We start from the raw sequence: 12,628 nt of genomic DNA, 5'->3' as shown, positions 1-12,628 counted from the left end.
GTAAGTTTAATAATGCAATTGCATGTTTCTGGGACTTTGTGATGAACACCTGGTTAGTTTATTGAGTGCTAAGTTTTCCTTTGTTGTTTGCATGCTTAATTAGTAGTTCACAATGTTATAGCCTTATGTCATGCCTGGTCTGTATTGTCATCGTAGCAATCATAAATATAAACATAAATAAGGCCAAACTTAATATTCTTAGGCTAATGTTATTTTACCGTTATTAGCTTATTATTTCATGGGCTTATTTTGAAACCACTATTCTAATTGTATATTATTTCTTTCTGTATTTTCCTGTTTAGACTACACACACACACACACACATAAACACACACCCCACATCAATGTAAACAACTCATCCTCAATCAATCACCATTCTGTGCTGTGGAAGTAAAGCTGTTTAAAGGATTCTCTGACCGGAGTTCATCTGTAGTGTTCCCAACCCTAAACCTATCCATACTTTACATTGGTCCTTCGAGCAGGATTGGGGTTTCCACGACACTATGGAGACAGCATCTGATGATCAGCATCACGAGTCATCTGCCCAACCCAAGAGGGATCATCGTCCACCCCAGCATTTGGCCCAATATGACGTCACTCTTCTGCCCTCACAGAAGCCTAATGCCCAAGCCTCCTCGACCACTGTAGGACCACCCCGGCCAGGCTATATCAACCAAAGCTAAGAGTTTTGACAAGCTATCGGTCATCTGCACACTCACGACGGTCCTCTCGCTCATCATACAGACTCCAACTGCTTCAAAGTTCACATGATCTCCAAGCAGCTGCACTGGAGGAACAGATCAAAGAATTGGAGCTTGCAGACCTACAACAGGAAATAGAGGAGGAAAGGAAAGCTGACTTGGAGGCTGCAGCGTTGGATGCTCAAACCAGAGAGGGACAGCGGCTACAAGAGGAAGCTCATCTGGCTAAGGAGAGAATAGCTAAAGAGATGGGACGCCGTAGACGCTTTGCAGAAGCTGGAGAAAGAGGTACACATTGCCAGCCTTGTCAAATCCTACTGGACAGAGGCTGAAGAGGATGCTTTGTCTACCGTGTCAGCTCCCGCCACATTCTCCAAGCTACCACAGCCATTACATTCCATCCAACAGTCATCTCCCAGGCCTATGGTTCTCACGCAGCATCCAGCAGTACCACAGCAGAATCCAGCACCAGCTCAGGTACCACCTCCTGCCACTGTTGCTATCACACAGCCTTTAGCGCCGATAGCTAATCCCGTCACAAGTGCCCAGATCACTGTTACTGTCACCACAGCTCCTTCTGCTGTACCCGTCTCAGTACCCCCACCCGTTCCTGTCTTATCTGCAGGTCAATATCGTCCTGTCCTCCCTACATCCAGTTACAATGCGACCACTGCGCAGGCATCTGGAGTGCCACAGACAACGCGGTCTGTTGTCACAACTAGTTACCCCTCTCAATACCTACAGTTTCCAGTTATGAGCACTGGAGTGAATATGCCACCACAAGCAGATACAGTGACTCCACCTCCTCCTACGGTGCAATATACTCCACCAACCTTACCAGCTGTTGCCCCAGCCCCAGAGGCACCACATTGGACCTACCCAGGAATGGAGACTCTGATTGCTACATCGTATGGCATCCCCAAACCGACACTTCCCCTCTTTGAGAGCGGCAAAGAGAGCGATTTCGCACTTCTGAAGATGGCGCTCGACAACTTGATGAATAGTCACCCTCATCTTAGTGAACACTATAAATATCAAGTTCTCCTCAGTCAGCTTAAACTCCCAAGTGCTCTACAGTTGGCCAAATCATATATGTATGACCCAGCTCCTTACACAGCTGCCCTGGGTGCTCTTCAGGACAAATACGGTCAGCCGAGACAACTGGTCCAAAGTGAACTTGGAGCCATTCTCAACTCCCCAGTTATCAAGTCAGGAGATGCAGAAGCTTTTGACTCTTTTGCCCTCTCAGTGCAGTCACTCATTGGTATGCTGCGGACCTTAGAGGGACCTGTTGGATACGAGCTGAGATGTGGTTCCCATGTCGACTGTCTTTTATGCAAAATGTCTCCTGCTCACAGAGATGGATTTGTGGAATATTGTCTGGTGCGCGGCATCCTGCAGCCAGGTTCTGAGCTCACCTATACCCTGCCTGATCTTGCTGCGTGGCTCCAGATGAAAGCTCAAGCCAAGCGCCTTGCCAGCAGAGCTACGCTCCTCTACAACTCCACAGGGTCTACACCTCTTAAGAGAGAACAGCATAGTTTTAAGACCAAAGGCAAGTCAGCATCCATCTTCCACTGCTCTGGGGAGACAACCACCAACAAAGAGACTACTCTGCCGAAGTCCCAGACTTTTAAACCCAGTCCTTATTGCCCATTCTGCAACAATAAGGAGCACTACCTTAACTCATGCTCTGACTTCAAGAAGCTGTCTACTGCAGAGGTTAAGCAGTGGATCCAGGAGGGAGGCAGATGTTGGAAATGCGGCTGCGGCCACAAAGCTACAGCCTGCACGCTCAAGCGCCCATGCAAGACATGTAAGGAGCAACATCTCACAATCTTGCATGACATTATTCAAGAGTCATCCCAGAAAGTGCTGATGGTTAGTCATCAGAAACCTACTGTCTACATTGAGCAGCCACGAAGCCCGCAAAGAGTTCTGCTTAAAGTTGTCAAAGTGCTTCTGCACCATGGAGATCGTACACTGGAGACTTTTGCAGTGCTCGATGATGGTTCCGAAAGAACGATTGTTCTCCCTCAAGCTGTAGAACAGCTACAACTTACTCAGCAACCTGAAACACTTCATCTGAGAACAGTTCAGCAAGAGGTTAAGGAGTTGAAAGGTTCCTCAGTTAGCCTTCACGTGTCCCCCATTTTCAAGCCAAACAAGAAGTATCGGATTGAACATGCCTTCACTGCAGACAGCCTGAGCTTATCTGAGCACACGTATCCAGTTGCAGCTCTTCAGAAACGCTATGAGCATCTAAAAGGTCTTCCTCTGCCCCCTATCCACAGAGCTCAACCACTGCTCCTCATTGGCTCAGATATGCCTCAGCTCCTCACTCCGACACAGCCAGTCAGAGCAGGCCCATCTGGAGGTCCCATAGCCATCTGCACAAGGCTAGGCTGGTCTTTACAAGGGCCTTCCGAGATCATGCCCGTCTCCTACCACAAGCCTTCCTGCCTGCACATCGTCACTGATTCTTCATATACGGACCTTCTAAGGAATGTGGAACGCCTTTGGCATATTGACACCCTTCCTTACGTCAGTGAGAAAACCGCATCTCGTTCCAAACAAGACCAGCAAGCGCTCAGTCTCCTACAGACAGCATCTCAACATGTGTCTGTCAATGGTATCCAACGCTATGCTACACCGTTGTTACGCCCGTCAACCAGCCGTCACACTCTGTTTACCGCCAGATGCTGTGATGCCCAACCTTCGCAGCACTGAATGCAGGTTGGCCAAAGACACTGCTCGATCAGCCTCGTACTGTAAAGAGATAGATAAGCTCATCCAGGCTGGCTATGTCACGGAGATTTCTACAGAGGAGGCTATGAAGTCCACAGAATCGTGGTACGTGCTGCATCATATGGTGCACCACAATGGAAAGGACAGAGTAGTTTTCAACTGTTCCTTCTCCTGCAATGGTCTATCCCTAAACGACCAACTCCTGCCTGGGCCTACTTTGGGTCCAACCATGATAGGGGTCCTGATGCGGTTCCGATGTCATGCAGTGGCCATTAGTGGAGATATTAAGTCAATGTTTCACCAGATCCGCTTACTGCCCAGTGACAAACCACTTCTACGATTCCTGTGGCGGAACATGGAGAGAACCTCTGAACCCCGTATCTTCCAATGGGAGGTCTTACCATTCGGAACAACGTGCAGTCCCTGCTGTGCAGTCTATGCCCTACAGCAGCACGCCAGGGACCATGAACCACCTGACTCTCTGCTCATGCGAGTGATTGAGCAGTCGTTCTATGTGGACAATTGCCTACACAGTATGACTAAAGCTGAAGATGCCAAGACTTTGATCGACAACCTACGAGCCCTTTTAAGCAAAGGAGGCTTCGACATCTGCCAGTGGGCTAGTAATGTGCCTGAAGTTGTTGCCCACTTACTGCCTGAAGCACGGTCAGCTAGCAGTGAGCTATGGTTGTCCAAAGCCAGTGCCAACCTCACTGAGCCCACACTTGGGCTCTGCTGGGATTGTTTGAACGACACCTTCAGTTACAAGCATCGCCATGCTGAATCTTCAGTCGCCACTCTTCAAAATGTCTACAGTGTCCTCGCCAAGCTTTATGACCCTTTGGGCTACATTGTGCCTTTCACCACTAGATGTAAAGTGCTTATTCAGGACATGTGGAAGTCCAACATCGGCTGGGATGACCAGATCCAACCTGCAGATCTTCTGGACAAGTGGGTGAATTGGGTGCAAGAAATTCCTGCTCTGCAACATCTCAAGCTGCCACGTCCCTATGCTCCAGACACTGCCAATCCTGCCACTGCAACCCGTCGCATTCATATATTCTGCGATGCTTCGGAACGAGCTTATGGGTCAGTAGCTTACATGCAGACAATTGCCAACAATCAACACGTCTATGTGTCCTTTGTGTTTGCCAGATCAAGAGTCGCGCCCCGAAAGCAACTGTCCATCCCACGTCTAGAGCTTAGTGCCGCACTCACAGGAGCACAGCTGGCTAGAGTGCTTGAGACAGAGCTTGCTATACCGCCTGAGCACATCACTCTCTGGTCAGACTCCACGACCGTACTGTACTGGATAAAATCGGACTCCTGCCGTTACAAAGTGTTTGTGGGCACACGCGTCGCAGAAATCCAGAGCCTGACTAACCCGGCTCAATGGCAATATGTTGACTCCCCAAGTAATCCAGCAGACGACATTACCCGCGGACTCACTCTCCAAGATATGGTGCAGGACCATCGCTGGAAGAAAGGTCCACCTTTCCTCTACCTGCCAGAGAAAGAATGGCCCACAGTGCCTTCATCTGAAATAGATCCAGATCCCACAGAGCTAAGGAAGTCTGCCTTCGTGGGAACAGTTTCCACCACATCGCCTTCACAACTTCCTGACTCCAGTAAGTTCTCCACCTGGAAAGAGCTTCTCCAGGAGACCGCTAGCTCCCTTCATGGGGCGGCTGATGCCAACTCTACCTCGACCACGGCTGCTAATTTTCTGCAAGCAGAGAAGCTGTTGCTCCAAAGGGCTCAAGAAGACTCCTTTATTGAAGAATTGAGAGCCTTGAAAGCTGGACGTGCTCTTCCATCAGGCAGTCGACTTGCATCTCTATCACCAGAATATGAAGACGCCACTGGTCTACTAAGAGTTGGTGGTAGGCTGAGGCATGCAGAGGGACTGGCTATGGATACGATCCACCCTGTCATTTTGGACCCGAGTTACCCTGTGACGAAGCTTATCATTAAAGACATCGATGAGTCACTACTGCATCCGGGGCCGGAACGAGTTCTTGCTGAGCTCCGACATCGATTCTGGATCATCAGAGGCAGAGAGGCCATTCGGAAGCATCAATACTCATGTCTGGAGTGTCGACGATGGCGAGCGAAACCTGATGTTCCTAAAATGGCTGATTATCCACCTGCTCAACTACGACTCCACAAGCCACCGTTTTATTCAACCGGAGTTGATTGCTTTGGACCTTTCCAAGTGAGGATCGGTCGCCGCACTGAAAAGAGATGGGGCATAGTCTACAAATGCATGACAACTCGCTCGGTGCATCTGGAGTTGTTGGAGAGCCTTGATACGGATGCTTTCCTTCTGTCATTGAGAAGATTCATCTCCCGACGTGGCAAACCGTTCGAACTCCTTATGGACAATGGTACCAACTTCGTCGGTGGAGAGCGAGAGTTACGTGAAGCAGTCGCTGCCATGGCATCTCCCTTGAGAGAGCAACTTGCTGAACAACAGATATCCTTCCGATTCAATCCTCCGAGCGCGCCGCACTTCGGCGGCACTTGGGAGAGGGAAGTGAAATCTATCAAGACAGCACTTCGCGTCGTTCTCAAAGATCAGATCGTTCCTGAACCTGTCTTGTTAACCACTCTGGTGGAGGTCGAAGGCATACTGAATGCTAAACCTTTAGGCTACTTGTCTTCAGATCCCTCTGATCCAGACCCGGTTACGCCAAACCTACTCCTTATGGGCCGACACGACTTGTCGCTTCCTCAAGCAGTCTATGACCCTAGTGAGCTTGGGAGAAGACGTTGGAGGCACAGTCAAGCTATCGCTGATCGCTTCTGGTCCTCTTTTATCAGTCACTATCTGCCGGGGCTGCAAGAGCGCAGTAAGTGGAAGAAGGACGGTAATGCACTCTCCATTGGTGACGTTGTCTTAATCATTGATCCCCAACTTCCCCGAGCATCGTGGCCTGTAGGACGGGTCACCGGGGCCCATCCAGGAGCAGATGGACGCATCCGAACTGCCAGTGTTCAAGTGAAGGATCGTACCTACGTTCGTCCAGTTGCCCGGCTCATCCTGCTCCCAGCACTTGAGGACAAGGATGAAGAAGATGCCACCAAATAGACTTTCTTCTTCTCTTTCAACTGCCCTGCGGACAGTTGGGGGCGGCCTTGTCTGAAAGCCTATTTGGACAGTGCTGGGATTTCCGAGATGCACTTGAACGCCTCTCACGCTCATCTCACGTGAACTGTGCCTGCATGCAGAGAGGCAGCGTGATGATCAGCTGTTCCTGCTCCAGGAGGATGGATACTGCCACGGTGAACTGTTTTTCCTAGTTTGTGTGCGTTATATGGACAAAAGTAAGTTTAATAATGCTGTTGCATGTTTCTGGGACTTTGTGATGAACACTGGTTAGTTTATTGAGTGCTAAGTTTTCCTTTGTTGTTTGCATGCTTAATTAGTAGGTCACAATGTTATAGCCTTATGTCATGCCTGGTCTGTATTGTCATCGTAGCAATCATAAATATAAACATAAATAAGGCCAAACTTAATATTCTTAGGCTAATGTTATTTTACCGTTATTAGCTTATTATTTCATGGCTTATTTTGAAACGACTATTCTAATTGTATATTATTTCTTTCTGTTTTTTCCTGTTTAGACCACACACACACACACACACACATAAACACACACCCACATCAATGTAAACAACTCATCCTCAATCAATCACCATTCTGTGCTGTGGAAGTAAAGCTGTTTAAAGGATTCTCTGACCGGAGTTCATCTGTAGTGTTCCCAACCCTAAACCACCCTATAACCTATCCATACTTTACAATCCTCCTCTCCCCAGCCCAGGATCTTGATGGTATGTCTACCCACAGCAGAGCCTGAAACGTGCTGATACACACCTGGAGACAGGAAGAGGACGCAAGAAACACAAGTGGGAACCACGAGGTCACAAGCAACACTGTACACAATCACTGAGCAGAATATGCAGTTAGGGTTCACCCTGTACTCAATATTCAGTGTAATGCGTGTTTGCATTATATCTCTTACTGGTGCATGTGTTCTTGCCAGACTTGCACAATACAAAGTCTTCATAGACTTTAAATGCTCCCTCTACTGGGTCGTTCTTGTATATCTCAGTCTGAATCTGGATCACATTTGATAATGGGCCAACCATCCTGTCTCACATTCTTTGAACCATTAAACCTAAATTCAAATGCACTGTTTTGTATAAGTTTTATGGATGACAATTTTCATTTATTCACATGGGAATGCAAATAAACGTAAGTTACCCAGACATAAACAGGTCCTAAAATCAATACGTCTCATATCGGGAGGGCCCAGTTACATAAAGAAAAAACCTCCAGGAAGCGTATAAATATCATAATAGGTTCATTTTTAACACGACTTAGTATGGACACTGAAATGCTGTCTGTCAACTATCAAATTCAAAACAGATAACCAGTTCACATACAGCTCAATGAGCTCCAGTTGATGAGGAGCATCATCAGGGTCCACAGAGAAAGGAGAAGAAAAAAAAGCAACATCTCATTTTCAATAGCTGAGAGTTGGTAAACTCATTGTTTATGTATTAATATTGTCCTGTGGAAAACTGTAGAGCTGAGAAATGTGCAGTGTCAGGCTCAGTTTGTGACAAGTGTTTCTGGAAAAGTTGTAGCTTGGTTCCAAAGGTTTTGATGTGTGCAGACAACTGGCTCACCGCTGCATCTTATGCTTGAAGTCTCATGTTGAGCACATTCAAATGCTTTATTTAGTCAACTAAAAATGCCAAATCTGCCAGCCGTACAGGATCTGATAGTTGTGGCATGTATTGTCCCTTGTTTGCCAGGAACTGTCCTTTTTTTCTCACTGAGACAGAAAAAGCATTGCTGTGAAGCAAAGACTGCTTCCAGTTGCTTCACCTTCTTAGTGCGGTTGCTCCTGGGTAACTTGTCATATGCACTAGAATGTTTTGACTGGTAGTGTCTTTCCTTTCTTTTTATAAAAAAAAAAAAAAAAACAAAAAAAAAAACAATCTGCAGTTTCCATTTAAGAAATCGTCTGGAAAGGGTCACAGAGAAGTCACATAGTCAGAGGGAGGCAACAGAGCATTGCTGCCATCATTCAACAACACACAATTGCATTTTGTCTCTCAGAGATATGCATATTCTCTTTGACAGCACTGATGGGCCACAAATTATACATTATATGACAGCGGCTGTGTAAAATCTGACCACAGGCTGGACTTTGGACATGCCTGGTTGAGATGAACATAAGGAACATGTTTTTAGAGAGACAAGCTAACAGGGCTCCTCCCCTTCTTCTCCTCCACATCCTGATTCTTCCTGCCCAGATCTGCCTCCATAGTTGTGCTGCTTCCTCCTTAGCTTCAAAGTGGTTTTATGGCAATATTTTAATATCCAACTGTAGTACTCAAATGAAAATAGACAGATATTTTGTTGGTGTGCTTGCTCTTTTATTGTAAATATCGGTATAATACAGTAAACATGAAGGTGAAAATACAGGCAAGTCCACCACCAAGATGCAACATCATCAAGGACGCTGATGTTCAGATTGCAGAATAGTCACCATTCATCCTCCCATCCTCAGGAGTTTGTACTTCAAAGACGTCACTGTCAAGTCTGGAAGTCCATACTTACCGTACTCGATATTTATTTGAGGAGATTATTTGGCTCACAAGTCAAAACAAGTCTGGGCTTGTCCATTGGAGGATACAGAGAAGTTTGCGCCTTTTTCTCATTTTCACAGAGCAATGTAAGGCCTTTGCACCTTTCATGCTTCTTGGAAAATATGTTTTCTGCCTGCATTTTTCAATTTTTTACAAGTTTGGACCCTTTCAAAGGACATTTGTCTCCAGTAAAGCGGATGCCATTTTCTGTCTGAACGAGGGGAGTTGTTTTCTCTATTCCAGTACTAATCGGAAACTGCTGGTATTTTTCTAGCTTGAAATGTGTACATGTGAACGTGGGTAAGGTGAATAGTAAGACTTTGATAATCATTTTGTTTGTAGAGTTTCTCTCGACCTGTGTGTTCTCTACATACAGTTTTGAAACAGAGTAGAATTCAAATTACTTCAGTGTAGTTTTGAAAAGTAAATGCCCATTTTTAACATTAGCCCCATTTATTGTCCTATTTTTGTATAAAGCCTCATTATAATGCCTTGGAAATGCAAGTACTGCCCTGTCATCTGTGAGAAGAGAACACAGCTTATCAAACATTGTCGGCTAAAACATGGAACTTCTGCCAGAACTGAACTCTTTCTTGCTTACACCAGGAATGTATGTGTACATTTAAGTCTCTCAATGCACTCCATAGCTATTTATCCTGCTTTCACATCATAAATGTGGGTCAAATGCAAACTGCAGACTCTAGAATTAAGTTTTGCTGTTTGTCATGGTAATTTTGTCTCATGACAAATGTATTTTTTTTCAAAATTTTCAGGTTGGAGTTTAACAGGGTTGAAATCTTCAAGAAAAATTCTTTCTAATTTCATGGAAATCTTCAAGAGGAAGATGGGTCGGAGAGGCAAGCAGTTAGCTGACCTGCTACAACAGACAACGGTGGGTTGATATTCCTGTTTTCTTTAATGATATGGATGGTTAGTTCATCCATATTACATAAACTAACTCTCTTTCATTTAGGTGTTTCTTTATATGGATAAATAAAGTGATATAAGATATATTTCATTGTCCTACATTAAGTGCGTGTTATACCTTTATACCTTTGCAGAGCACTGAGCCAACAGCCATTAGAAGCCTTGTCCTGAGAGGACTTAAAGTCATTCTTAGGGACAATGCATCCATGTTCTTTCAGAGCAATTTGGTGAGTAATGTTTTTTGATAAGTGTTTGAATCAGTTTTGCCATTTTCAGGTTTTGTTTATTTGGGATGATGGGTTATTATAATTAGGTTTTTTTGAAGTTGTTTCATTGAACTCAAGTTGATTTTAACTTGATAATATGCCTTCCTTGTAAGCAAGGCAAAACTAATTATTGCGTTTTATACCGCAAAGTATGCAAACATTAGAAGGGCTTGTATAGTGACTTGATTTCTACAAAAAAACCTAAACCAGTGAGGGGCTGCTGCTGGAACTTCCAGGTAAGGCATACTTTGTGCTGGCTCCATTGAAGGAATCCAGAGATCTTGAGCGTATTTCCAATATCGCCTTTATTGATCTACACGCTCTTGTTCCACTAATTTGTACTTACATGCAAAATAAACTAAAAGGCTTAATTTCGGCCACTAAAACTCTGATTAAAAAATTGTGTGCTTCTCCCCAGTCAGCAGCACACCTGAATTAACCCTTCTTCTGTTTATACCATTCATTTACATTTTCCAATATACCAGCTACTGTCAAAACATGAAATTTATACACCAACAGACACCCATAGAACACACACAAAAATGGCTCTAACAACTTGTTTACACAACACAACCTAAAATACAACCACAATGAATTAGAAAAATTGCAATATTAAAGAAGGTCATAGAGAAATTGTTGTTAACCTAAATATCATTGTTTTGTCTCATTTCTTGCACTATATAGAATCTTAATGAGGGAGACTCCGGCGACATTCCAGTGGCATTACTCTGCTATGAGGACAACAGCGCTGCAAGCCCAGCATCACCACAACTAAACCCTTCATGAGTGGGAATCATCCTAGAGGGCAGCCCTGTAATGGACACACTCACCAACCTACCTCAAGCAATGTGCCTCTTGTTTGGCTTTACCTCCACACTCCACCTGCACTACCTGAGGAGCATGAACACCTTTACCTTCATTCAGCAGGTCATAATAAATTCAGGCCGAAGAGAGCTACCTCCAAAGACTCAAAAGCTGAAGAATGAGCTTGCAGTGCAAGGCACAACTCTTCAAGCCCATGTCTGGATTATTGCACAGTTAAATTGCACTGACTGAAACAAATATTCATGCTGTTGCTCATTTTGTATGTGATTCCTCTTGTACAAGATGCATCTAGTATTGTTTATTTTACTAAAATTATTCCACAGAGGACATATTTTAGAAAGTTGCAGTTTTTTTTAAACCCATTCTTGTCCTCACTGCATGTTGAGCAATATTTGTTGTTTTGTTATGTTTCAATAAAATGAATTAAATGTGCTGCATTGTGTGGTTATTGACAAAAGAACTTAATTGGATTTTTTTTTATCCCAACTATAATTTTTTTAATATATTCAGAATTTTAATAAAACTAGAATTTTTAAGTGTATTTGACGTATAATTTTAAGTTCCGCCTATTGTACATTTAAGTTGACTATACTTAAACAACTTAAATTTCTCTGCACTCAATAACTTAAACCATTTGAGGCAATCACTTGACGCAAATGGTTTAAGTACAATGAACTTATCCGGGTTTACAGTGTAGAAGGAAGAGGAGAACATGAAGGAAAAAAGGAAGCAATGGAAAAGAACAAAGAAGAGAAGGAAAGAATAAGGAAAAGAAGGAGAAAATGAAAAGTAGGAGGAAGAAGAGGACAGAGAAGGTAGAGGAGAAAGAACGAAGCGACAGGAGAAAATGCAGAAAAGAATAAGGACAGGAAAAGGCCAATAAAAGGAGAAAGATGTGAAGAAGAAAGAAGATAAAGAATATAGAGAATGACAAAGTAGAAGACGACAGAATAGAGGAGGAGAAAGGAGAAAAAGACAGGAGGAGAAGAAAGATGGAGACGACAAGAGGAGAAGCAAAGACTGGGGAAAAGGCAAATACGTGTAGAAGGACGAGTAGAAAAAGAAGGAAGCATCTTCAAAAAGATGAGAAAAGGGAAGGAAAATGAGGAGAAGAAAAGAATAAGGACAGAGATAAACAAGGAAAAGAGGAAGGAAGAGATGAAAAAGAAAGTGAAAGAGAAGGAGCAGGAGGAAGCAGGAGATGCAGACAGAGACAGAGGAGAAGAAAGGAGATATCAGGAGGCGAAGGAAGAAAGACGGCGATAAAGACAGGAGAAAGGAGAAGACAGAAGGAGAAGATGAGAATAAGGGAAAGGAGGAAAAGAGAAGAATAAGGAGGGAAAATAATAACACAATGGCTGAAGAATAAAGAAGAGGAGAAGAAGGAAAGGAGGAAGAGAAGAAGCAAGAAAAACAAGGAGTCAAGGGAGGAAAAGTAGCAGAAGTAGAAGAAAGAGGAACAATGAGGAGAGAAGAGGGATGAGAAAAAATGGAGTA

General features: G+C 44.3%; 1 protein-coding gene across 1 annotated transcript; it reads left to right on the top strand.

Annotated features, from left to right (window-relative positions):
* The first annotated feature begins 3,099 nt into the window (after positions 1-3,099).
* Positions 3,100-11,563, top strand: LOC129349610 (uncharacterized). Its single transcript, XM_055013413.1, has 3 exons — positions 3,100-10,005; positions 10,175-10,267; positions 10,991-11,563. Exon 1 carries the CDS (start codon positions 3,208-3,210, stop codon positions 6,538-6,540), a length of 3,333 nt encoding a protein of 1,110 aa, XP_054869388.1. The 5' UTR covers positions 3,100-3,207; the 3' UTR covers positions 6,541-10,005; positions 10,175-10,267; positions 10,991-11,563.
* Positions 11,564-12,628: the final 1,065 nt, after the last annotated feature.

Source organism: Amphiprion ocellaris, chromosome 9 (genome assembly GCF_022539595.1).
Source record: "Amphiprion ocellaris isolate individual 3 ecotype Okinawa chromosome 9, ASM2253959v1, whole genome shotgun sequence".
Lineage (NCBI taxonomy): Eukaryota > Metazoa > Chordata > Actinopteri > Pomacentridae > Amphiprion > Amphiprion ocellaris.
Note: the sequence above shows the minus strand (reverse complement) of the source record. Positions and strands in the feature narration are given on the sequence as shown.